General features: G+C 39.3%; 1 protein-coding gene and 1 non-coding gene across 31 annotated transcripts in view; one reads left to right on the plus strand and one right to left on the minus strand.

The window, feature by feature from the left end:
* Adam22 (ADAM metallopeptidase domain 22) overlaps positions 1 to 27,914 on the minus strand; it is a 237,521-nt gene that overhangs the window by 175,850 nt on the left and 33,757 nt on the right. For all 30 annotated transcript variants that reach the window (XM_063243307.1, XM_023567362.2, XM_003475083.5 and 27 more), the window contains exon 3: positions 25,290 to 25,366. In XM_063243307.1, coding sequence (XP_063099377.1) covers positions 25,290 to 25,366 — 77 coding nt within the window. The remainder of the gene's footprint in view (positions 1 to 25,289; positions 25,367 to 27,914) is intronic.
* Positions 18,314 to 18,450, plus strand: LOC111758424 (small nucleolar RNA SNORA2/SNORA34 family). Its single transcript, XR_002792599.1, has one exon. It is a non-coding gene; the product is annotated as a small nucleolar RNA SNORA2/SNORA34 family (small nucleolar RNA).

A 27,914-nucleotide genomic window follows, 5' to 3' on the forward strand; every position in this document is an offset into this window, starting at 1 on the left:
CAAAGGATTATCAAATTGTAAAACACAAAGACAATGCCATCATCAAATAACTAAAAATATTAATTACAATGAATCTAAAAAGAAATGCTATCTATGAAAATCTGAAGCCTTGAAAACACTAATCATTGTAGGCTTTTTATGAATAGTTCAAAACATACCAGGTGTTTGCTTTAACAGTTTTTCTACTATTGAAATTATTACTACTGGACGTAGTATTGGTTTTAATACTAGTATTGGAATTACTCTTCCAGAGATAGTACTAATTTAAAAAAAAACTCCACCACTTAGGAGGAGCACCAAGATGGCAGAGCAGTAAACCGCAGAGAAAGGCCTTTCTGAGTCACCCTCCAGACAGTCGAATATAGCAACATGAGGAAGACAAGGAGGGAAGTGGGCACACTGGACCCAGGAAGGATCTGAAACAAGAACTGCAGGCCATGCAGAGAGTGAAGGGAGACATTACAGTGAAGAAAGAGGCAGCGGGCAGAGCCCTCTCCCTAAGGTGGGACTCACTGTGCAAAGGGAGAAGTTCCAATCTGCAGACACACAGTGACTGCTGGTGACCCTGGAGTCCTCCACAGAGAGATGCAGCACTGGAGGGGAGTGGCAGATGTGAAAGACTGCACTAACTGGGGGTGAGTGCCGAGGGTTTGGTCACCCTGCAGGAGAGAGCTATTGGCCAGGAGCCATTTTGGAGAGAGGCCAGTTGAGCTCACAACTCAGAGTGGCTGCTGGATCCATCTAGCTGGGTTTGGGACCACTACAGAAGGTGTGCTGACTGATGCAGGCTGAATGAGTCTGGTCTCCACCTCTAAAGCCAGAATACAGTCTGACTTCAGGAGAAATAAAGGTGCATGATCACTGAGATTATCCACTAACCCACCATAAATATACTGCTGGCTTGGAGGGATAAATCAACATGGATCTGGACTCTGTCTTCACAGATTGTCTGCCAGGGACAGCAGAGACAAACCAAGAAGTGAACGTGTGTGTGTGTGTGTGTGTGTGTGTGTGTGTGTGTGTGTGTGTGTGTGTGTGTGTGTGTCTGTCTCTCTTTGTGGTTCTTGTGGTTTTCTTTCTGTTTTTAAGGGTTTTTTTCTCCTTCATTCTTTGATCTTATTTTTATATGAGTGTGAACATGATCTGTAGCCTCTCTGTGGCTCTGTTCTGTTCTGTTCTTCCTTGTAACTAACTCTTCCTTCTCTCTTTTCCTCCAGTCCTCTGTATCAGTTTCCCAAAGTTAGTATGATTCTCCTTTGTTCTCTGGCCAAAATTCTAAACTCTTCTTCTTTTCCTACGTCTCTATTTTCTCCCTAACCCCTTTTAAATATTAACTTGAGAATAAAATTGACATGTAAACAACTTACTGCAAATAATTTCCTGGTTTGTTTTAGATTTTGTTATATGACTAGAAATCTAGTTCATACAGTTAAAGGTAGTAAATTAATGCTTTCTTCAGTTTGTCATTTTCTAGGCTGTGTTTGATGCTATTGTTATTGCTAATGGTACCATATTAGCCAAAAGTAACAGAATTGTTCTAACCAGCTGTTCTCCCTAGTATCCCACGATTGAGAATGACTAAGGGACAAACAATGTCCTGTGGTATAGTGTCAAAGAACTAAGGCCTAGGCAAAGCAGGCAGTGCCTTTTCACCTTCAACAAATTGAAGAGACAGGATGTTGCAATAGACTCAAAACCCAAAAACCAGCTACACCTGGAAGAAACACCTGAAAACTAGTAATTTCCTAAGATTTCTACATACTAGCAATAAAACAGCTCACCATAGGCATTTACAGCACCAAACCAAGAATTAAACTTAAAAAGAAAGGAAAAGGAATTTATGCAAGATGCAACCCAAGACACCCAATTAACCAAAAGCAAACCTGGAGGCAATGAGGTAAGAAAATTCAAATCCACCAACCTTGCCTCTCTGAAGTGGTAACAAAAAGCAATATAATGAGGCTCTATAAAAAAATCAGAAATAATTTTTCAGACAACTACAGAGATGGTGTTCACAATCAAACTCATGCTTAGTGATTCTAGAACACACACAGATTTTAAAAATAGAAGAGTTAAGAAAATAATGGAAGCAATGAATACTTAGTATAGAAAAGAAAAGGAATCCATAAGACAGACTCAAACAAATATCCAGGAAAATAAAAATTTCACTGAAAGTATCCACAGCAGAATTAGCCAATGTGAGGATAGAATCTCAGATTAAAGACATAGTTGTGGTAAGCAACTATGAAAAGAAAGGTTTCTTAAAAATGTGAGTGCTTATACTGTTTGATCTGTTTTACATGCCTCTATTTTGTAATGTGAGCAACTATTTCAAACATAACAATATGTAATATAGTGATTGATCACTATTAACTTCCTATCATCTTGTTTTGAAATCCTCTATCATTTTTATTAGTTTTTGTTTGTACTGTTTTGCTTTCTTTTAATCTCATTAAAATTTAAAAAAATAGCAAAGAACCAAGAGAAATCAATCCAGCAGCTGCTAGATGATGCAAAGACTAACTTAAGATTGATTGTAGTCAACGAAAAAAGCAGAAGATAGGACAAATGGTATTAAAACAAAAAAGTTGTTCGTAGATGTCATGGCAGAAAATTTCCCTGGTAGGGAAAAAGAATTTGAAACACAGATAGACATAATGAACTCCAATTAGGCATGATAAAAAAAATTCACAGCCAGGCATATCACAGTCAACATTCAGAAAATCAACACAATAGAATATTAAAAGCTGTTAGGGAAAGAAACAAATCACCTATAGGAAAACCTATCAGAACCACAGCTGACTTCTCAGCATAAACCCACAAGTCAAGGAGAGTTTGGAGTGAAGCATTTTATTCTGTAAAAGAAAACAAACTCCAACCCATATTGATGTACTGCGCACAAAACTATCTTTCAAAACTGATGGAAAAATAAGATGCTTCTACCACAAAGAACATCTGAGGAAATTTATGACTACTAAACCATGCCTGCAAATGTTTTAAAGGACATGCTAGAAACAGATAACAAGGAAAACTCCTTGCCAGGCAAGACAAACAATTAAACACATGGGGAGAAAGATAAGAAGGGAGTCAACAACAAAAAATAACATGACAAGAATAAGTCAACACATACCAGTTATAACCATGAATGTTATGGTCTCAATTCACAAATCAAAAGACACAGAATGGCAAAATTGATCAAGAAACAAGATTGAGCCACATGCTGCATATAAGAAACATACTACATTCAAAGAATTCACAGACTGCATGTCAAACAATGGAAAACAACACTCCATGCAACAAGAACCCAGAGAAAAGCAGGGGGAGGGACACACATCTGTAATCCCAGCACCTGAGAGGCTGAGGCAAGAAGACTGCTGTGAGTTCAAGGCCAGCTTTGGATGTGAAGCAAGTTCAAGTCCCCTCTGAACTGCACAGTGAAACCCTGTTTCAAGCAAAACAAAACAAAAACAGAGATAGCTATTCTATTGTCAGACAAAGTGAATTTCAAGTCAAAACTAAGACAAAAAAGGTCACTATATCCTTGCAAAGGGAAAATAACCAAGAGACAGAGATAAAAATCATACATATGTATGCAAAAAATACCAGCACATCCACCTATATAAAACAAATATTAACAGGGATGAAAAATCAAATAAGCACTAATACAATTGTATAGGAGGAGCTCAATACTACACTATTATAAAAAGGCAGATCAACTAGACAAAAAAATCAGTAATGAAATATTAGAAATGAATCAAACTTTTGAATAAATAGACTTAGTAGATGTCTACACAGTATGTACCACCCCATAACACCAGAATAACCATTCTTCTCAGCTGTACACCAGACATTCTCCAAAACAGACCATATACTAGCTCATATAACATGCTTAAGTAAAGGCAAAAGAGTTGAAATTATCCCATGCACATCATCACTCAGTGCAATGGAAGTGGAAATCAATGACAAAAGAAACCACAAGAACTTCTATAAACACCTGGAAATTAAACCGCATTCTCCTGAACAACCAATGGATCACAGATGAGGTTCAAGAAAAAATTAGACAGTTTCTAGAAGTAAATGATAATGACAAAACAGTATACCAGAATTTATGGGACATAATGAAACCAGTTCTATGAGGGAAATTTATAGCAGCGGATACCCCTATCAGCAAAACAGAGAAAGCCAAATAACTTAATGTTGAGCCTCAAACTTCTGGAAAAGGAAGGGCAGGCCTAGATCAAAGCTCATATTGAGAGAGGAAATTATAAAAATTACATCAGAAATTAATGCAGTGGAGACTAAAAAATAATACAGAGAATCAATGAATTGAAGAGCTGGTTCTTTGAAAGATCAAATAAAATTGGCAAAAGTTTATCCAACCTTATTGAAAAAAGGAAAGAAAAGACTCAAATCCATGTAATTAGGAACGACAAAGTTGAAGTCATATTGGACACTACAAAATCCAGAAGATCACACATATTTACATTGACAACTTGTATTCTAATAAGATAGAAATTGCAGAAAAAATGGACAGATTCCTAGATACATATGAATTACCAAACCTGAATTAAGAAGCTATAAGTATTTTAAATAAACTCAATATCAATCAACAAAATCAAAGAAGTAATTAAAAACCTATCAGCAAACAAAAGTTCAGACCCTAAAGGATTCACTGCTGAATTCTACCAGAAATTTAAAAAAGACCTAATACCACTACTTCTCCAACTCTTTAATAAAATTGGAAGGGAAGAAATAGTCCCAAACTCATTCCTGGAAGCAAGCATTACCAGTATCAAAACTGGAGAAGGATCCAACTAAGAAAGAGAACTAGAGGTCAGTGCTTGAAATGAACAGAGATGCAAAATTCCTCAATAAGATACCAGCAAACAGAATGCAGCAAATCATCAAGAAGGTTACACATCATGACCATGCTGGATTCACTTCAGGGATGCAGGGATAGTTCAACCTTCATAAATGAATAAATGTAACATACCTTTTTTTTTTAAGACATGGTGTTGCTATGCATTTCAGGCTGGTCTTAAGCACGCTTTGTAGCCCAGGCTGATCTCGAACTCGCAAGAATCCTCCTGCCTCAGCCTCTCAAATGCTGGGATTACAGGCATGCAGCACCATACCTGGCTGCAATACATTATATTAACAAGGACAAAAATCATATGATTATCTCAATATACAAAAAAAGCTAGCACCCATTCATGGATTTAAAAAAAAAAAAAAACCTACAGAAAATTGGACTAGAGAGTTGGAGCTGGGAAGATGGCAGATCAATAAACAGCAAAGTAAAAAGCCTCTCTGAGAGAAACAGCTCAGATGCTCGAAAATAGCATCCTGGAGAAGACCAGATGGAAGGAGATAGATCCTCTCGACACAGGAAGAAACTAAAGTGGAAAAAAAAGAAAGAAAAAAAAATGTGGACAGAAGGCTGTAGTCAAACACACTCTCAGTAGAGCTGGTTCCACTGTGCACGATGCCACTGGCATCCAAAGATGCACGGTCCCAGTGAAGTTGGGGGTTGGCAATTCCAAGGGCCTCAGTGGGAGGACGCAGTCACAAAGGGGAGCGGCAGACCGAAGAACTGCACCAGCTCACAGTGAGTGTGGAGAACTCAGTCCTCCCGTGGGAGTGGGCAATTGGCCGGGCAACATTTTGGAGTCAGGCAGGATAAGCCCAGAACCAGAACTGCAGTTGGCTTCACTCAGCCACTCTTAGCACAGAGCAGATTGGTGAGAATTGCTTGGCCTGAGTCCCGTCTCTGTGTGTAATCTAATAGCCAAGACTGAGATTTCCCCGAAGCTATCCCTAACCGGCAGCAACCACATGGCACACACTAACGTGGTGAAGACTCCCGGTGGCTGAGCAGCTCAGAAGGGAGGGGCCAGCCTGCCCTGCCTCTGCTTGTACTCCAGTGGTCACCAGCAGACTGCGGAGGGCAGCAATCCCTAGTCAGCATGCTTCAGAGAAAATATAACAATACAGGAAGTGCCAGGGACCCCACTAACCTACTTGTTAGGAAGAAATCAGAAACATGACAAGAGGAAGAAACAAAAGGAAGTCTACAGTCTCCAACCCAAGCAGTACCATCCAGGAAAGGTAAACACAGAAGAGATTGAGGGTTGCACACCTGCAATTTCTGAAGAAACAGCAGCTGACATAAAGAAACATCTTTGTGAAATTACAAAAGAACAGAAAACAGAAATACTAATATAAGTAAAAGAAGATATAATAAAAATAATAAAAGAAATGCTAAGCACCTCTCAAGAAGACACAGATGGAAGAATGGAGGAGCACAGAAAAAGGAGAGAAACCTTCGATGAAGAATATTGAAAAATCTAGAATACATGGAACAGATTCAAAGAAATTATCAGGAAATTAAAAACTCCACTGAAAGCTTGCAAAACTGCTTGAAAGAAACTAAAATAGACTATCAAACCTTAAAGACAGCTTTGCAACTTGTGATCATGAAAGAAAAGCTCTCTTAAAAATAACAAGGAACCAGGAAGTAACAATACAAAGGATAAAAGATGATAAGAGGATTTATAACTTAAGAATAAAAAATATGGGTGAAGAAGCAGGAGTAAACACAAATAAAATACAAAGGCTATTCACAGAAATAATTAAAGAAAACTTCCCAAGTATAAGAAAAGGAAATGATATTCAGATATACAAAGCATACAGAACTCCAGCCAGCTATAATCAAAATAGATCTATACCCAAACATATAATAATCAAGGTCTCAGAAATTCAACACAAGAACAGAATATTAGATCTGTCAGAGAAAAGAAACAGATCACCTATAAAGGAAAACCCACCAGAATCACAACAGACTTCTCAACATAAACCATCAAATCAAGAGCTTGGAACAAAGTATTCCAAGCCCTGAAAGAAAATAACTTCCAACCCAGATTGATGTACCTTACAAACTATCTCTCAAAATTAATACAGAAACAAGATGTTTCCATGACAAACAGAAACTGGGGGAGTTTGTGACCACCAATTCAACCCTACAAAAAATACTGAAGGACACTCTAAAGAGAGAGAAAAAAGACCATGACTTCAGGAATAGCGGCAGAAGGGGCTCACTGAACAGGGCAGACAGTGGAATGAAGGGGAAAAGTATACAAACAATGACAGAAAAATAGCATAGCAGAGATGAGGCAGAGAAGGTTGGCCATAACCACTAACATGGATGGCCTTGGTACACTAATAAAAAGAAACACAGATAGAGTGGATCAGGAGATAGGGTCTTACAGAGCATCAAGATGTTCTATAAGAAATATAACTAACCTGAAAGAGGGTTTATGGACAGAAAAGTCACAGATGAGAAAATAATGCCCTATGTGATGAGGAACCAGAAAGAAGTGGGGGTAGCTCGCCCTTCAGCTGCAGATTGGTTGGGAAGACGTGACACTTTTATACAATGGAGAATTACTGAGCTGTAAGGAAGGGAAACCTTGAGGCTCTTATAGGTAAATGGATACAACTTGAGATCAAGCTCAGGGGTAAAAAGGTTCAGAATCACTTAGGTAAATAGAGGGTTGCCTCCCTAACCTAAAAACTAAAGGTGTTTAGTTGGTGAGATACAAAATGTACAATGCACCCTGTGAATATGAAAGGACATGTTAATCCTTTATCGTGATTTGAAACCTATATTGTTTTCATCACTCTGTTTAGTTTGGTTATATTCTGTTCCAGTCTGTCTACTTGCAATAGATTTGTTGACATGGACAGCTATCCCAAAGATAGCAGGATATATTATGGTAACCATTTTTAACTTCCTATTAATTTAATCTATTGCTTTCACTTTCTTGTTTTGACTGATTTTATTTGAATCTGTTTTGTTTGATCGCTGTCTTATCTTGACTGATTTTATTCAAGTCTGTTATGTTTGACAGTATCAAGTCTGAGAGTATAGGCAACTACTTTGAAGACAATGAGATTCACTGTAATACCCATTCTGGTTTGACTATTACCTTCTTTTGAAGTCCTATAATGTCCCCAGTGTTTTATTTTTATTGATTCTGTTCTGTTCTGTTCAAATTTTATTGTGCCTGATGATATGGAAAATTCTATTGAAAATAACAAGCAACATCATGGTAACCATTGTAGATCACCTTGCATTCTGGGCTTAAGTCATGTACTATGTCCATCCTTTTGTTTTGACTGATCCCATTTTGTTTTTTCTCATTTGGTTTTATTCTCTTCAAAATAAAAATAAAGAAAATTGGAACAGATGGTCTTAATCTGATAAAACCCATCTCTCATAAAGCAACACCCAATATCATATTTTTTTTCTTTTTTTTATTTAAAGAAAAGGAAACAAAAGAATAAATGGAGATTTTAAAAAAGGGTAGAAATAATACAAACTTACAGAAAAACAAACGGTAAGAAATTGCTGGTTGATAAGTTACACATTGTCATCTTAGAAATAGCTGTTCATGTTATAGAATTAAAGTATTTAGAAGGACATTCATAAAGTGACACTACAAACCCTTCTGCTCTATGATCGAACAAGAGCTCAGTAATATGGTTATCAGTCCTACACATTCGTTTTACATCTCAAAGAGGGTAAGATTAAACATATCAAAACAGAACAAAGCAGTTAAGAAAACAATTTAAAGAAATACAGATTTCGCAGCAAGCCCACTGGAGATCTTCATTGTCTGTCTCTAGTTTCTTACAAATAATTGTCCCCATCTTCACCCACCTTAAAACTGAAAGCTTTCACTCAAAAATCAGGAACAAGACAAGAATGCCCACTGCCTCCACTCTTATTCAAAATAGTTCGGGGAACTTTACCCAGAGTAATTAGACAACAGAAAGAAATACAAGGAGTAATGATAGGAAAGGAAGAAGTTAAATTATCACTATTTGCAGATGCCATGATACTCTACTAGAAGGCCCCAAAAACTCCACCAGAAGATTTTTAGATTTAATAAGAAAATTCAGTACTTAGCTAGATATAAAGTCCACAAACAAAAGTTAATCACCTTCCTGTTCATAAATGACAAACTCATTGAGAGAGAAGTTAAGGAAACACCTTTCACAACACCATTCAAAAAATGAAGTTCCGAAGAATCAATCTAATGAAGGAAGTAAAAAACCTCTACATTGAAAACTACAGTACTCTGAAAAACAAGTTTGAAGAGGGTATCAGAAAACAAAAAGATATCCCTTGCTTTTGGATAGGAAGAAGCAATATAGTGGAAACAGTTATACAGATTTCCAAAACTGTTATACAGATATAATGCAATTCCAATCAAAGTTCCAACAGCATATCTCACAGAATCAGAGAAAACAATCCTAAAATTCATCTGGAACCAGAAGAGAACTAGAATAACAAAGGTAATTCTTGGCAACAAAGGCAAGACAGGGGGCATCACAATCCCCAACTTGAAGTTATACTATATAAAGCTACTGTGATAAAAAACAGTAGCTTTATAGTAACTAGCAAAAAAAAAAAAAAAAAAAAAAACCCAGACCCAAGGATCAATGGAACAAATTAGAAGATGTAGACACAACTCCAGGCATACTAAACCATCTTATATTTGACAAAGTTGCCAAACACACTCATTAAAAGAAAGACAGCCTCTTTAATACATGGTGCTGGAAAAACTGGCTGTGCACATGCCGAAGATTAAAATTGGGCTTATCTCTTTCACCATACTCTAAACTAAAGCTTAAATGAATCAAAGATCTAAATAATAAAGCAAGAAACATTACACCTGCTGGAAGACACAATATATAAAAATCTTGAAGACACTGGAGTAGGCAAAGACTTTATCAATAAAATCTTTATGTTGCCAACTAAATACATGAAAAATGTTTAGCATCACTGGTCATTCAATTAAAACAACACTGAGACACCATCTCATCCAGGAAAGAATGGCTATTAAACCAAGAAATAAACCAATAACAAACGTTGGTGAGGCTGCAGCGAAAAAGGAACACTTCTCCACTGTTGATGGGAGTATAGACTAGTACAACCACTGTGGAAATCTGTGGACATTCCTCAAAAAATAGGATTAGAGGATTAGAGCTCTCATTTGACCTGGCTATTCCCCTTCTGGGTGTCTTCTCAGAAGAATTAAAGGCATACCAAAGTGATATATGTGCACCTATGTTTATAACTGCACAATTTGTAGTAGCTAAATCTTGGAAACAACCCAAATGCTCGTCAACCATAGAATGGATAAAAAAGTTGTCGTCTTTTTATGCAATGGAGTACTCTTAGCCACAAAGAAGGATAGACTGGAGACTTTTATAAGTAACTGAATGCAACTAGAGATCATACTCCTAAGTGAAATAAACCAGATTCATGTGTAAACAGCCTACTGTCTCCCTAGTGTGAAAAAATGAATGAGTAAATAAGATCAGACATTGTGAAATGGAAATAAACTGTTCAAAAGAAAAGAGAAACTATAGGGTGGGGGAAAAGAGAAAAAAAGGAAGGAAAAAGGAGAAAAATACATATATGTACATATATATATACACACTCGCACAAGTCACAGATAAGCCGAGGCTAGTGATGTCTGCCGTTAACCCTTGTCTCGTGTCCCACTTCCCTGCTGGATCAGTGTTAGTTAAGCTGTACTTGTAATCTTATTGGCTGATTATAGTTTGACCCATGTTGCACCCACATTGTGGCTTTGGGGTATAAAGTACCCCGACAAAGGAGCTCAGTGGTAACACACTCAGGACCCTTCCTGCCTCTCCAGAGCTGTCTCTAAATAAACCTTTCCTATTCTTACCTTCTATTGCCTTTTGGAATTCATTCTTCGATTTCAGGGAAAATGACCTCGGCACACATTTGACTTCTAACCAGCTGGGAGTTATATTTCTCCTACATCAGCTGGTCAGAAGTTTACATTTCTCCTACCTCAGGGCCATGTGAAAAGGACATAGGAAGTGGACGTGGTGGTGCATGCCTGTAAGCCCAGCACTCTGTGAGGATGGGTCAGGAAGACTGTAGGTTTGAACCTGGCCTGGGTAACTTAGCAAGAACCTTTCTCAAAATACAAAAATTAAAAATGGCTGAGATGTAGCTCAGTGTGAAGGCCCAGGTACCATCCTAGTACCACCGTAATCTCATTTTTAAAAAGATGGCAAGAGAAAGACAGAGAGAGACAGAGGCAGAGACAGAGAGAGAAATGTACTTTTGTATTTAGAGATATATCTTCAATACTTTTTCATTCCTGGGATAAAATACCCAATATTCACATGTTGAAGGAGGAAAGGTTTATTTTAGCTCACAGTTTGTAGAGGTTTCAGTCCATAGCCAGCTGGCTCCAAGGCAGGGGGGCATAGCAGAGAAACAACAGAGGAGAAACAGTCCATGGCCGGGCAAATAGAAAGCAGCAAGTCTCCCTCCCCCCTTTTATTCCACTTAGACCACTATGAGCCTACTGGTTGGTGTCATCCACACCCAGGGTGGGCCTTCCCATTACCCATACCCAGAACTATGATAAACTATCAGTGGACTGCTTCCATTATCACACATCCTTCATCCACATTCACACACCCTAGATCTAGCCACCTCTGAAAAGGCACAGCTGTCAGTACATGAGGTTTGAGGGGACACCTAGGTACAAGACATAACAGGATGGCTATATACAAGTGATAAAACTATAGAGACCATCATTGAAATGTTTATCACAGAAGTCAAGGTGGTTGTTTGCAATAATAGAAGGATATAAAATATATGGTAGGTTTGTGAGATGCTAGTAATATCCTGTATCTGAGTAGAAGTATATAAGCATTCTCTGTGTTAGTCTTAAATTGTTTACAAATATTCTTTAAACTATTCTGTATTCTTGTACAATAGCTTAACAGTATTTAAAATAAGTAAGAATTTTAATCAGTCACAACGTAAAGTCAGCTAACCAGGGTTGGCATGTGCTGAAAATTTATCAATACGTATCTCTAGCAGATGAGATATTTCCATTCAGTAAATTTCTATCTCACTCCTTTCCGCCCCTTGATACCTGGTAACATTTCTGTCTGTGTCTCTACCCAGAGTGGGCTGTCTCTTCCTTCAACAGAGCCCTTGTCCTTTTGGATCTCTACCCTGGAACCAGCACATGGTGAGTGCTCCACACATACACAATGGATGGATTTGATAAAGGAATAAATAAACAAATGAGCAAAAATAGATGAACGTAGAAGCAAGCAGTATGAAACAAATTCCCTCTAGTATTTTCAAACTTCAAATTACTATATAAACACCAACTAAACTAAATATTAAATTGGAATAAGAGTTCAGAATTTTAAAGTTGCAAATCATCTCCGATGACAGCATTGCAAAAAAACAGCAAATAAAAAATAACTAGTTTTCTATCAATCAGATGAATATTAATACTATAAATGAATACAATAAAAAATTTGTATGCAAAATACTAATTTTTGTTTTAGTTTCTAAAGACATTTCAAGAGTACAACTATTATGAATGAGAAATAAGATTATACAATGCTATCAACTATAAAATGTATAAAACATTAAGCCCAGTCTCTTCTGATGCTCTAATATATAATAGAGGTCACTTTAATTGAATTTAACTCCTTCATATAAGCTTTTATTTCTTTGTATTTTTCTTTTATTAATTGTTCAAAAGAATGAATCTGAATAACATTATTTACTTGAACTTTCCATGTTTCTATTCCATGTACATGGAAACTTGTCATAACTACTGTTTTCATCTAAGGAATAATGCTGATTTTTGTTTTGTTTTGTTTCTGAGACAGGGTCTAATTCCATTCCCCAGGTTGGTCTCAAGCCCCTGGGTTCAACTGATCCTCCTGCCCCAGACCCCAAAGTAGCTGGAACTAGAGGAACTATGAACCACTGCACTCAGCTCATAAATAGTGCTTTAATTCAGGAGTCCATTAATAAATGAAAGTCCTGTAAGTTCATTAAATAGCATACATTGTGTATTTTACCTTACAGAACCAAATTTAAACTTTCATGTGAAAGCATCTCTGATATGCCGAATCTGATTCGGCATAAAGCTCAGCTGTCTGTAACTTTGATTGAGGCAATAAACCATATACAAATAGAGTTCTGGATTAAACACTAATGGTCAACTTAACCCCAGCGGAATTAAATCAGCATGGTGCTGAGCGTAGATGTTCCACATGAGGAAAGTTAACAGCGTAAATAGAGACGTAGAGAAGATGAGTGAGGCACTGTGGGTTTCTCTAAGTGTTGCTGTTTGGAGCTATTGGTTCACCTGCAGAAGCTCATCATGACTAGCTTCCCCAGTGTGAGTTCAACAGAGGAGCTTGGGCCCTTGTTGGTGAGAATGATTGTGGTTCACTTTGGGGGAGCTCTGGTCCCTACCTCAAGCATTGCTTCCGGGCTCCAGAGGGAAAGACGTGTGCTGCCTAATCTCCAGCAGCACCTTGTCATGCTGGCTTTCTGGCATGTACTCGACTGTTCTTACCATTGGAGGAGCTCGGGACCTCCGTGTCACTGAGGATTGCTGTGTACTTTTCAAAACAGCCCTGGTTCGTACTATAAGGGTGACCTCTTGGCTCCAGTGTAGAACTCTCAACCTACCAGCACAACTCCTTTACTCAGCTAGCATTCTACTTCCACCGCTGATCTTTGGGCCTTCCCAGCGCAGATCCATAAAACAGCCTGGCGTGAGTCCTCGTGGACTCTAGGCCTCCAGTTGGACTCGTGGGAGGCATTGTCATGTGCTCTAGGTTTTCATCTGGACTCATGCAGAATATTGCTGTGGGATCCAGGCCCTTGGCTGAATATTCTGTTTTTAATATTGTGGATAGATTTCTAGAACTTTCTGTGTTTAACTCTGGGTGATCATCATAAAATAATATTATAAATTCTATGTCCTGATTCTAATTGTTCTCCTCACAACCCCTGACTATAACAAACAGTATGATTAATTGTTCATCTGCTAATTCTTCTTCCCTTGGAACATTAACAGACAAAGACCGATTCTTTCAGGAAAACTTCATTTTTGTTTCAGTGATTAGTTTCTGCTAAAAGTATGGACTGGGGAAACTACCTCCTAGATAGGACTAAATAGAAGTGGCTGCAACATAAGATAGTTTTGCTCTGGCTGCTTCTGCTGGCCACTGCCTTAAAGTGTTGCCCCAGAGTCATCCACCCTGCCTTAGAGCCAGCTGATTATATACTGAAACCTCCACAAATTGTGAGCTAAATAAACCTTTCCTTCCTTCATTTTGGCTATCAGGTATTTTGTCTCAGCAACAAAAGAAATGTAACCAAGTCATAGACATCTACCCAAGAGAACTGAAATCACACCTCTGTCCACTTATATGTAAATGTTCAAAGCAAAATTATTGTAAATAGTCAAAACTTAGAGGTTAAATCCAAATTTCCATAAGCAAGTGAAAAAAATAGACACTGGGGCAAAAATACAATTCTTTTCCCAGCTACTTGGGAAGCCGAGGCAAGAGGATCACAAGTTCAAGGCCAGTACGAGCAACTTAGTGAGATTCTGCCTCAAAACTAAAACTAAAACAACTGGGGATACAGCCCAGTGTACAGTGCTTACCTATCACACTCAAGCACAAGGCCCAGGGTCAATCCCCAATACTGGATGGAAGGAGACAGAGAGGGAGGAACGAAGGGAGGGAGAGAAGGAGAGAGAGAGGGATTCCTATTTTCCCAAAGTTTAAGAATTAGAGGTTATCACCAAGAAATCAACAAATAACAAATGCTGGAGGGGCTGTGAGGAAAAAGGAATCCTTCTCCACTGTTGATGGTAGTGGGTGCACCCACTGTGGAAATCAAGTGTGGGAATTCCTCAAAAAACTATGATTAGAGGTCCCATTTGATCAGCAATTCCCCTTCTGGGTATCTTCCCAGAAGAATTAAAAGCATCATACTACAGCAATATATGTGCACCCATGTTTATGGCAGTACAATCTGTAATAGCTAAATCTTAGAAACAACCCAAATGCCCATCAACCAAGAAATGTATGAAAAAGATTTTTTTAATGTAATGGAGTACTACTTAGCCATAAAGAAGGTGTTATGGATTGGGAATTGGTGGTCAACTTAACACCAGCTGGATTACATCAGCATGGCATTGGGCAAAGATGCTCCTTCTGAGGAAAGCTGCCAGCATAAATAGGTGGAGAAGAAGGGAGGGTTGAGGCGTTAAGGAGGCATTATGGGTTCTCCTACAAGTTGCTGTCTGAGCTGTTGGTTCTCCTGGAGAAGCTTTGGTCCTCACATCAAGCATTGCTTCCTGGCTCCGAAGGGGAAGACATGTGCTCCTTGGTCTCCAGGATGAGCTCGTCATGCTGCTTCCTGGCATGTACCCAACTGTGTTTATCATCGGAGGAGCTTGGGGCCTCCGTGTTGGTGAGGATAGCTGTGGTGCCTTTCAGGATAGCCCTTGTCTTTGTTGTGTGACTTCTCGGCTCCAGGGTAGAACCCTCATCCCACTAGCACAGCTCCTTCATCCTGCTGCCACAGACTTTCTGGCTTTCACCGCTAACCCTTGGGTCTTCCCGGCACAGATCCATAAAAAGAGACTGGCATGAGTTCTTGTGGGCTCTGGGCCTCCAGTTGGACTTGTGGAAGGCATTGTCCTGAGCTCTGGGTTTTTATCTGGACTCATGTGGGACATGTGCTGTGGGGAATAATCTAGGTCTTTGGTGTTGTGGATAGATTTCCTGTGTTAACTCCCGGTGACCATTATAAAAATATTATAAACTCCATGTCCTGAACCTAATTGTTCTCTGTGTACACCCCCTGACTACAACAGAAGGGTAAACTAGAAGCTTTTATAGGTAAATGGACGCAACTTGAGACCACACTCTTAAGTGAAATAAATCAGACCCACATGTGTAAACACTGTATTAGCCCACAACTGTGGAAAGCTGAGTGAATAAATAAGATCCAAAATGGACAACAGCTATTGTGAACTGGGAAGAAACCGATCAAAAGAAAAGAGAAACTGTGATGGAGAAAAAAAGAAAGGAAGAAAGGGATGGAAAAGGAAAAAATATACATATATATACAAGATAGTTAAGATAGTTACGCAGCTGGTTTCTTTCAGTTCACTGAAAAGAAATGTTTGAGAAGTTTAGGTTAGGTTAAAAGTTAGGTTAATATTGCTTGGACAATTAAATGCCTATATCCTGTACTGTGAGTAACTACTATGAAGATAATATACAATGTATTGTTACTACTCTCCTATTATTTTGTTTGGAAAGTCTGGTTTTTTATTTTCTCTCTTTAAAATACAAAAGACCAAGTAGAAAACCAAATATATTTGTACTTCAGTTCATGAATTTAATTCATTCCATGATTCTGGTTGCAACCAGTGACTAGAACTGTGGGAAGAATTGAATTCATGAACTCAGACACCATTGTACAACAATAACATCATAAAACTAACATTTTAACATTATAAAATTAATAACATTATAAAAAATATTTATCAAATATTTTACTCTAAAAGTATTCCTACACGAAATAGGATAAATAGGCTACCTGAACGTTTGAAATATATATGTATATGAATACTAACATTTAAAATATATAAAAACTATATACAGCCAGGTGTGGTGGCACACGCCTGTACTCCCAGCACTCAGGAGGCTGAGGCAGTTGGATCACTGTGAGTTCAAGGCCAGCCTAGGCTACATAGTGAGTTGAAGGCCAGCCTGAACTGCACAAAGAGGCTCTGTTTCAAAAAAAAAAAAAAAAGTATATAAACATATATAAAAGTATGTATTTACTTCTAAACAGTACAAATAAGATTTTTGTCTCAGTGCTTTTTGAAACAAGAATGTCTCTAACAGAATGCTATTAGGAGTGCTAGTCTTTATCATAGCTCTGTTTGAAATAGTATCAAACCTTTACAAATACACATATATATACGAAATTCTACACAAGATAATGTTTGGGGGAATTTTCTGCAAACAAACATTTTCATTTTATACCTCTTTTTTACCTTCTATGCAAAACCTAAGGACTAACACCAATCCCATTTATGACTGTAGATCACAAAAATTTTAAATAATACAACAGCAAACTTATTTCAAGAGCAGCAGAGTGACAGAAAAGATTAAATCTTAAATTCAAAAGCTAGCAGTGCCGTAAAATCCAATCTTTAGCAGCAGTCTACATACAATGGAAACTGGAATTTGCAAATCCTGCCTCCACAGGTCTCCACAGCACTCCGAGTTCTTCAAACCCTGGGAAAGCTTGAGATGGCAGAAAGAAGCCCTGAGACTCGCCCTACTCCTGAAACCACTGCCTGGCCCCTTCTAAGCATTAGATAAGAAAATCAGGAGCCAGGAGTTGAGCATGAAACTTATACAATCCACGCTATTCTTCACGTCATGCTGGATGAGAGCAATGCCAAGGAAATGTATTTTACCTGTGAGGCACAGGTGTACTGCAGGCAACACTGTTTAAAGCTGATAAACCCCGTTTTGGGGAAGGAACTGCTGAGACATGCATGTCTGATTGCAGCTCTAGAATAGAGGTCGACTTAACTGATAGCAAATGCTCACCTGGAATTGCATCCTGAATGGAATGCAAGGCACTTCCAACCAAGGGAAGACAAGGGGAGCCCTTGGCTTTAGGCTTTTTCTGGCCTCGTAGGGATAGCAGCGACCTCCATGGGAAGCCATGATGATGGGCTTGGGTTGTGATCCAGGGAGCAACCACTCAGTGGATGTCCTTGGTGAAGGGCAGAGGAGCAAAGTCCTGGCCGCCACAGCGGATGGGCGGCAGGAACAGTGGCAACAGAAAAGGCTGGAAGCCAAATCTCACAAGCAGTTTCAGAGAAACACTTGGGAATCCAAGTAATTCACAGCACCAATGCAACCAGGTCTCGTGCCTTAATCATTCACACAACAACAGCAAGCATAATTCCACTTTGTAACTCCAACTTAAGAGCTCAGCAACATATGAACTACAACAAGGAATTAGCACGGCAAAGTAGTTTATTCTCTGCACTCAAAAATAATTTTTAGTAGTGGGAAACATTCATATAAAGAAGTCCAAATCAAAGGTCAAGTAAGAAAAGTCATGATGTAGGGGCTGGGGATTTAGCTTAGCGGCATAAGTGCCTGCCTTGGAAGCAGGCAGTCGTGAGTTTGATCCTGGTACCGATAAAAAGACAAAAAAAAAGACAAGTCATGATGTTGAAAGGACTTAACAAAATAAAAACACCTACTGTTTCATATTAAAAATAGAATTAGTGACAGTCCAATGAATTCCAAAAAGGAAGTGATGCGTTTACCTGGATTTCCACTTTAGAAATGGAACATTTTAAAGAAATTTTCTCTGGCCCTGAATCAAGGTCGGCAGCTTCCTGACACTGTTGGTTTCAAGCAAGAGCCTAAAGAGATGTCTTTCTATGGTCTGTTGGCCATTTCAGAACTTGGGCAGTGAAATGATCAATTCATTAGAAAGAAACAGCTTGAAGTACCACCCCACCCCACCCCCAGCCCTGGCCATGACCAGCTGTGAGCATGGCAGGTTGTGGCGGCCCAGGACGGGAGCCACTGGCATTTACTGGGACCTGAGCCATGCTGGAACTTGGAGTGCTGGGAAACCAAGCAACCCCTCCACCCCCTGCCCATTTTGTTTTGTTGAATTTCAATATACATGAAAGTATGAACAGCTATTTTGAAGAGAACAAGAGACTCTATGACAGCCATTAGTGACTTTCCTATTGTCTGGTTTTCAAGACCTAAAACGCCTTTCTCATTCTGTTCAGATCAGTTTTATACTTTGCTGTTTTGTATGAATTCTGTGTAATGCAAAGACATGGACAACTATTTGGAAGAAAACGAGACAATATGATAGACAGTGAAGATCTCAGGTCGTCTAGCTTTGAAATTTATATCTCTTACACTGCTTTATGTCCTATTTTGTTCCATTTCGTTGTGTTTAATTTTACCCCCTTTAAAATAAAAATTAAAAAAGAAAAATAAAAATAAAAAATAAAAAATTTTTTTGGTATCAGGGATTGAACTCACGACCTTGCGCTTGCCAGGCAGACGCTTGTGCTGCTGAGCTAAACCCCCGGCCCAAGAAATTTTCTAAGAAGATTTTGCAAAAACAAACTAACCATGAGGGACCAGGAGCTGGCTGCTCGCAGGGCTGCTACAGCTGCCCTCACAGACATGGCTCAAGGGAAGAACAAAATTCCAGTTTCTGCACATGAGCAAGTCATGGCTATGATCACGATGGTGAAGCTACTGATGTCCCTCTGTAAAGCTTATCTTAGAGGAAAGTGAATGTTTGGCCACTCATGCCCTTAAATTAGCAGGAAACATGTCCAGCTCTACCTGGGTCAGACGACTTTTTCCCCTGAGAAACAGCCAGGGCTACTTCATCCATGTAAAGTTACACACAAAATTCAAGATAGCACAACGTGCTCGGCATCTCCCCAGACCTTCGTGCCCAAACGCTGCACTGGGTTTGTGAGTGATGATAATGACACTGTTGAATCTGCAGATATTAACGGTCCATCCAAAGTGAACTAATGAGAGAACCACCATTGTTGGTGGAATATTAAACTCTGTTTATTGTAATACAATGTGCTTTTCATAAAAACAAAGAGGCTGTATTTTATATACAGTTGAGGGTTTTGTTATGATTTTATATACACAATATTAAAAGTACTGGCAAAGGAGCCTTTCGGCCTAAGTAGTACCAGTGATCTTTGAAATTATCTGAATCTTTAGCTTATAGCCATGCAACAATTGAAAGCTTTAAAGGGGGATTGTTTTAAAGCTAGTGATTTTCATGAAAATGATAGCCTACTGTGTCTAAAAATTGTTGCTATGTCTTTTTTTTTTTTAAGAGCAAAATACATTTGCTGAGAGAAAGAAAGCTTCTGTCTGACAGAGAGACAGAAGGGGTCCCAAGTGCATTACCCTCTGTCTTTATAAAAGTGTTCCAATTCAATCTGGGTATCCATAAACGTAATTTTAATTAACCAGTATTTGAGTCTTCAAAATTCACAGCAGTTGGGGCTGGGGATTTAGCTCAGCGGCATAAGCGCCTGCCTTGCAAGCAGGCAGTCGTGAGTTCGATCCCTGGTACCGATAAAAAGGAAAAAGACAAAAAAAAAAAAAAAAAAAAAAAAAAATTCACAGCAGCATCTTTCAAAATAGGTATCTAATTTACTTCAGTGGCAATACTTTCATTTAGTAAAATATAAGAATATTTATACTTCATCTTGTTTTCTCATGATCCCATTAACTCACAAGAATAGTATTTGTTGTACTGATACTATTTTAGCTATTCTTTAATTCTTTTACACTGAAGGGTAGATAAAAGGGAAATAAATGACATATTTCTATAGCAGCTATTAAAAACATATTTTAGAGCAATAATAAACAGCATGATGATACCAGGCTCTGTAATCCATGAATAGATCTTCAAAACAGATATCTTCAAAAACCACATTAAAACACAGAGTAAGTGAGTCTTCTGCATAAATGATCAAGGCAAGTCAGAGAAGGCATGAATACTGCAACATGATGTGAGGAAATCAGGAACTCTGCCTAGCCCCCCACCAGTCTTCGTGCTGCCAAGAGTCCCTGTGCACGTGGCTCCTTCTACTTTCCCAAATGTGCACCTCTCTTGCCTCCCCTGGCCCCCCTCCCACATCACCTTCTTGCCTTCTGCACATGCTCCGCTTGGTCTCGGCTCAGGATTCACTCTTCCTAGGCCGTCTGTCTAGGGACCCTGACATTCAAATATAACCTCCTTCAAGATGGCCTGTCCCCAACAATCAGGACTAAAACACCACCATCGTCCCCACACCAGGCTGCTGCTCCCTGACAGTGGACACTCCTGTCACTGCTACTTTCTAGGATTAACTTATATAACATGTCCACTGTCTCTAACAATGCAAGAGACCCAAGACCTGGGGACATGCTTTGAGTTCTTGGGGTCTGGAGGACCTCACAGCACTTACTAGAGGCTTAAAATACGTGTATATGTGTTGGTGTATGTATAGGCTTATGTGTATATGTGCACACATGTGTACAATGTATGTGTACATGTGTCATATGCACTGTGTGTATGTATATGTATGTACAGATATATGTGTATCACATCCACATGTATGCATGACATGAAGATAACAATCACAAATTAAACACAGATTTATCTTCTTCACAATAACCTTGGACAGGTATGGGGGCACATGCCATCTATCCCAGCTCTTAGGAGAATCACCACAAGGTCAAGCCTGAATCATACAGCAAGACCCTGCCTGAAAAAAAGTAACAATAATTTTGTATTAAACATACATATGCATGTATGTTTAATGACTATATGTTTAAAGACCATAATGAATTTAGTAGAACATCAAATTATTTACTTACTGATTTGTTAGTAACAGTGAGAGATCTATTGGTATCACACATCATCATCTAATTATAATCTTATCCTCACCACTTATTTTTACCATCTTCATAAACTATCTGTAAATAGAGCATGGTTATATAAACAAGATGCTTCCTGAGCTAAATTTTTAATTCCAACAGAATTTACATCCTGTTACCCACTGTGATTCCCACTGCTCTACAAATTCAGGCCCCCAGTGAAAAATATGTAGAGGTGACTAATAGCAAATGAGTCCCCAAAGTAAAAACAAGGGTGAACTTGTCCATCTGAATGGACAATTTGGACACTCTTCAGTTACTCTTCCTCTCCCCACACACCTGCATCTCCACAAAACCTCTCATCCTGCAGTCAGTCCCATCCACTCCCATCCCGTGTGAGCGCCTCATTACGTATCTCCCCACCTCCTGCCACAGTGAACTAGGGAAAAAAGGGACTGCAATGAGAGTGAGAGAGTGACAGGAGACCACTTTGCTATTACTAAAATAAGAAGAGGGTGATACTCTGGAGATTTGGATGGTCCAAGATCTGACAGCTGTAAATCTCTCACAAATTCCAAATCTCATTCCAAATAAACAGGCTACATATATATAAAAGATGGACTCTAATTATTTTATATATTTCACATCCTAAAACAACTAGCAACAGTGCACATGAAATGTTTGTGTCTGTTGTTTGGGTGGGAGGTGGTTGCAGGATCAAGAATTACAGTTGACTGGAAATTTTTTTAATACTCTTGGACTGTTCCGCAAAGTTTAATTATTCACTTCTTAAAGAACAGTAGTAAAATTTACAGGAAGGGCCTTGGCTTGAATTGCTTAGATAATATAGTTCAATGTCTTCAGCAAGCCTTTTTCTTTATGAGACTGTTTTACAATAAAACACAATACCCATTTCTGAAACTGTAGGAAAGTTCAACACAGCCTCAGGACTAATTTGGCTGGGCCAGGCCACATATTTGGTCTTATTAACGTATCTGTCCTAAGGACAAGAAATTGTGCAGCTAAGGCCCCATGAAGAAAAATTGCTTCCTATAATTTTCTTCATAATTTTGATAAATAGAAACCAGATATGCTTTTACTTTCAGCATTTCCTCCTATGGAAGTTATAACCCAGAGATTGAACTCTTGCATAATCTGGTTATCAATGATCTTGTTTATTGAATATTCTAAATGAAAATTATGTAACAATACTTCTCTTTCCACTCCATTCTAAAAATATATATTATTGGATCTATTCTGCCACTGAAATCCAACTACATACTGACGTATTTAATTTTCCTCCAGTTAAAAAAAAAAGTATTTTTCCACAGTCCCAGATGTGCTTCATAAGAAAAAAAAGACATTTGAACACATACTCAATTTTTCACCTTCCTGCTCCTCTATCAGTAGAACTACAAACAACATACAAACCGAAACTGTGAAATACAAATGTTTGTTCTATATAAAAGTAAAACAGATGTATCTGTATCACACCACTGGTGTTCATAGCACACAGAAAATTAGCCACTGGGCATGGTGGCTCACATCTAGAATCCCAGCACCTGGGAGGCCAGGAGTTCGAGACCAGTCTCAATGACATAGCAAGACTCTGTCTCAAAAAACAAAACAAAACAAAAAAAAAAAAGCAAAACAAAGAAAATCAGCTGCTTGCCACCTATGTTTCATACAGACCCCAGGCCAAAAACTGAAAAAGCACACTGCACACTTCTTAGCCCAGGCAAGCTCCATCTATGCTACTATTTTGTCCTCCGTGCTTCTAATAATTTCAAATTTACATTGTAATAAGAAGAAAACTGTCCAACAGAGGTTCCCGCCAGTCTCTTGAAAACAAAAACCCCACCTCCCCCTCAGTATGCTAAGCTTCAGGCTCTGATACGCATCCTCCAGGAACAGAAAGTTCTGAACCTGAGGTTACTCCCAAGGAAATAAGGCAGTCAGGGCAGAACGGACATGGAGAGCTATCTCTCCTTTAGTACCTAAGCCAGTGTCAAATGTCAGAACAAGAATGTAAGAAACAATGATTAAAGGGACTGATGGGAGTCACTGAAGCAGAAATCTAGGATCCTGACTTCTCAATTCTTTCCCAGAAAGGCAGCCACTGGCCGCTCACGGCTATTGGGCTTTTGAAACATGGCAAATGCAACTTAGGACATAAACTGAATTGCTTGTGAAACAAGGTCTCACCCTATTTCCCACAGAACTCCGAGGCTCAAGCCACCCTCCTGCCTTAGCCTTCAGAGTAACTGGAACTACAGGCATGTATCATCTCTATCTAGCTATTTTATTTCATTTAATTCATTTAATTAATTCAAATTTAAGTGAGCAAAAGTGACTAGTGGCTATCTATTCAGATTATCATAAATAATGCCTCTTTCATTCCTTTACAGTTTTGCAGTACTAGACACTGAATCTGGGGCCTTCACACTAAGCTACATTACCAGCCCCTTTTATATTTTATTTTGAGACAGGATCTTACTAAATTGCTAAACTGCCCAAGTTTGGCTCAGATTTACAATCCTCCTGCCTCAGCTTCCCACAGTGCTGGGATTACAGGCATGTTCTACCATGCCTGGCTTTATATCCTTTTTAAAATTCAGTGACAGTCTCCCGTCTGGCTGGCTCCACAGTCCGGACAACTCAGGGTTGACTTGACTTTTCACCCTGAGTTCTCCTGTCTGACCTATGTCCTTAAAATGTCTTGCTTCCAGCAAAGCTCTGGAGCAGTCCTTCCCAGCCCAAAAAAATGGGCTGCACATATCACTCTTTCTCTTCACTTACCCACGATGGAAGCTGAGTAGAAACTCTTTCTAAAGAAAGGAACTGATTTACTACACACTGTCCTGACCCAAAAGCAAGAAATTAAATCCACTGGTTTATCAAAAAGCCTCTTCCAAGCTTAAATTTTTAGATAGGTAAAATGGCATTTCCAAAATTATATCATAGACTAATCCTTGTACCCAAAGTCTCACAAAAATCTGCCCCCACGTCAACACATTTCATCTAACGGATATCAGCTGTTGGGAACTACAAATTATAAACTGAGTCCAGGGGATGGCCAAAGCCTACACTTGTTTTGTACTGTGGGCCAGATGCAGAAACTCCCTGCTCTTTTCTGGTCACAGGTAGAAGCCCTAGGGCTAATGACTGCTGTGAATCTCACAGGCAAGATAAGATCTGCTGAAGGCGATGAGGTACTGGTCATAGCCTGGGTCTCATCCTTATCCTTCTAAGAATGCTCTGTTCTTTTTCCTAGCCCACTATGGTCACCATTACTGTTTCCGGAAACACCCGCTGTCCTTGACTCAGATGTAATAAATAAATACAGAGGTTCTCACTGTCTATGGTCTCTTTTCCCTGCCGAGAACTACCAGTCATCCCAGATCTCTGCCTGTGCCTCTGTTTTGTCTCTTGCTCATGGTTCCTGCCATGGCAGGAGACTGGGGACTCAGTGCAGGGATCCCAGGTAACTGGCACTGTGGAAAGGGCTTTTGATAACCAGCAGTTATTCAGCACACACACCATGCAGACAGCCCTATGGATCATCACTTCAAAAGTGTGCTGCTGTTCTGCTGTTATTAATAAAGATATTTCAGTACCTGGAGTATTATTCATAATCTGTCACTCATAGAAAGCTCAGGTCACACGTGTTCTTTTATAAATACTGGTGTAACTCCTGCCCTCTATGGTATGTTCTTAAACATTTGACAGCTCTGCTATGTCTGATGCAATCTATTTCTTGCTATTTGTCAGGTTTTATAATTTGAAAAAAAGTAATAGTTGCAATGTAACAGCTAGGATAGGAAGATAAAGCAAAAACAAAAACTTGACAAAAAGATAAGAAATTGGATTCAACATGGGTCTGACAAAGCAAGGGCCGCTTGGCCAGCACTCACTGGTTCAGCACGACGTCGAGGATGAAGGGTGTCCCAAAGGCCTCGACCTGGAAGCTCGCCCGGTTCACATGAGTCGACTGCAAGATCAGAAAGAGGAAAGGCACTTAGTGCTCGGTGGGAGCAATCAGATAATGGTATTTTAAGGATAACTTTAAGAGGTTTATGGTACCCCCAAATCAGAAAACCAACCCGACACGTAGAAGAAATGAAAGCATAAGAAGGCGGTTTTTGCATCTTCACAAAAGCACCCCACTGTCCAATCCAGGAGCTCTGACTGGGCCGGCTCTTCTATAGCACAGAGGTAAAACATTCACTTCTAAGAACTTCCTTGCATTAGCCCTATTCTTATTAAATGACTACCTCCATTTATATTAAGCTTTGCACATTTGAAAAGAAAAAAGTGGAAAATATGCTCCATTCAAAAGTGAAATAATACAGTGAATATGATCTATTTACAAGGAAGATTTCTAAACCTCTAAAAACTCTTTCAGCTTATCTCAAATACCGATTTTAAAAATAACATTCTAGTTCTATTTACCAAACCTAATTGCAAGTTTTCACATCTCTCTAGAAATAAAATTCAAACCTCTGCATGTCTGCTGTAAATATCACCAATCAAAATTTTCCTGGATAAAAATAATCACTGATTCCCACAATATTCTATGAACTTCCAGAGAGAATCCAGGTAACTCTAAAAAATATAGGTTTACCAATTCTGTTAGTACTGGGCACACTGAATGATTACATTAATTGTGGAAAAAGAATGTTAAACTTTTCTATTTTACGCAAATACTAACAGGAACATTATCTAAACAAGACTATGAACTACTGGAATTTTTGTGTATTTCTACAATATCCCATTTTCTAAAGTAAACATATATGATTCCTGCATTGGGGGGGACATTATTTTAGTGATTAAAAACCATCTGAGCAACTACATTCAGTACATGAGGCTGACGATGTTGCTTCCTGAGAACTAGCACCTCACATACAGGACCCCTGAGACCCTGTGTTCCCTGGGGCATCCCAACCATCCCTGGGATTTTACACGCAGGGAACTATGCGACTAGGTGAAAGGGAAAAAGCTTAATTAAGCTTTCTGGAAGGAACAGATGATTCTTTTGATTAAAAATCTTTGAAAGAAGTTGGGGTGGGAGAATGTTATACCTCACTTACTAATACATTGTTGTAATTATGGTTTGCTAGGGAAAAGACAATACAGAACACATAGTTTATAGGGTTATTTTATCATAATCACCCAAAATGTCAAATGCAGAAGAGTACAAGAGATCTGTCCACATACTAGAGACCCAAAGAATCCAGCTGAGGGCTTGGATCCCACAGCAATGTTCTGCACGAGTCCAGCTGAGCCCATGACAATGTCTCACGCAAGTTTGAACCCAGGATCTACACTGGGAAGGCCCAAAAGTCAGTGGTGGAAGCTATCGAGTCTGTGCCAGCAGCATGAAGGATCTGTGCCAGCAGGCTGAGGGATCTGCACTGGAGCCAGGAAGCAATGCTCAAGGACCAGAGCTCTGCCAAAAAGAACCGCAGCCGTCCCCACTGACAGTGAGGACCCAAGCTCCTCTGACATGAGAACAGCCAAGTTCACACCAGGAAAGCCAGCATGACAGTTTTCTCCAGGAGAATCAACAGCATCATCTTGCCCTCCAGTTCTCATTTTATGCTGTTGGCAACAAACCTCTGATGGGCCTTCCACATCCCACACTACACTGATTCTGTTCAGCTGGGCATTACAAGTTGACCATTGGCTAATCTAACACATAATGCACTCCCCATAGAACTCCAAAGTTGAACTATCTGGATACCTCTCAGCTTCATTAGTCACTCTATGTTAACTCTTCATTCTTCCCAACTAACCACCGAACTTCTATCTTTTTAAGATAGTTTTTGGGAGTCACACTTTTACTCCTCATTCCTAACCTCTGTCACAGATCATTTCCTCCCCACTGCTGATTCTTTTCTTGGTGGTATTGGTGATTGAGCCCAGGACTCATGCATGCCCAGCAAGTGCTCTACCACTACACTGCCAGGAGAGGAGGGGAGGAGAGGGGACAGAAGGGAAGGGGTGCTACACTGCCATCTATCTCCTAACCAGAACCCCAAGCGCAAGCCCCAGATGCTCCACTCTTCACATACAAAACTCTCACCCAGGTTTCAAGATCCTCCACATTGCCTCTCCCACCCATGCCAGTCACTTCACACAGCTCCCAAGTACAACCTAGCCACACTGATTTCTCTTACCTACTCTTTAGTTCTACACTATGTGTATTCCAACTCTTTCTGTAGCTTTGAGTCACTCTTTCTGCAGAGAACTTTCCTAAAGCAGACCCTTCAGCAAAGCTGTATATTATGAGTGGCCCTACCATAAGACTTAAATCAAGCTCCTCCTTCTGACATCTGCTGCAGGTACTGTAACAAAACATCACAGGCCAGGGGACTAAGCCCACAGAAAAAGGTTTCCTGACAGTTTCAGAGGCCGGAAGTGTTGGCAGACTTGGTTTCTCAGGGCTTTCCCTGTGGCCTACAAGGGCCGTCTTCTCCCCTTGTCTTGAGGAGGTGCTCTTCTGTGAGTGTGCACTGCTGCTGTCACTTCTCATGCAG

Source organism: Cavia porcellus, unplaced genomic scaffold (assembly GCF_034190915.1).
Source record: "Cavia porcellus strain 051 isolate PalLab524CR breed Dunkin Hartley unplaced genomic scaffold, mCavPor4.1 scaffold_2, whole genome shotgun sequence".
In the NCBI taxonomy this organism is placed as follows: domain Eukaryota; kingdom Metazoa; phylum Chordata; class Mammalia; order Rodentia; family Caviidae; genus Cavia; species Cavia porcellus.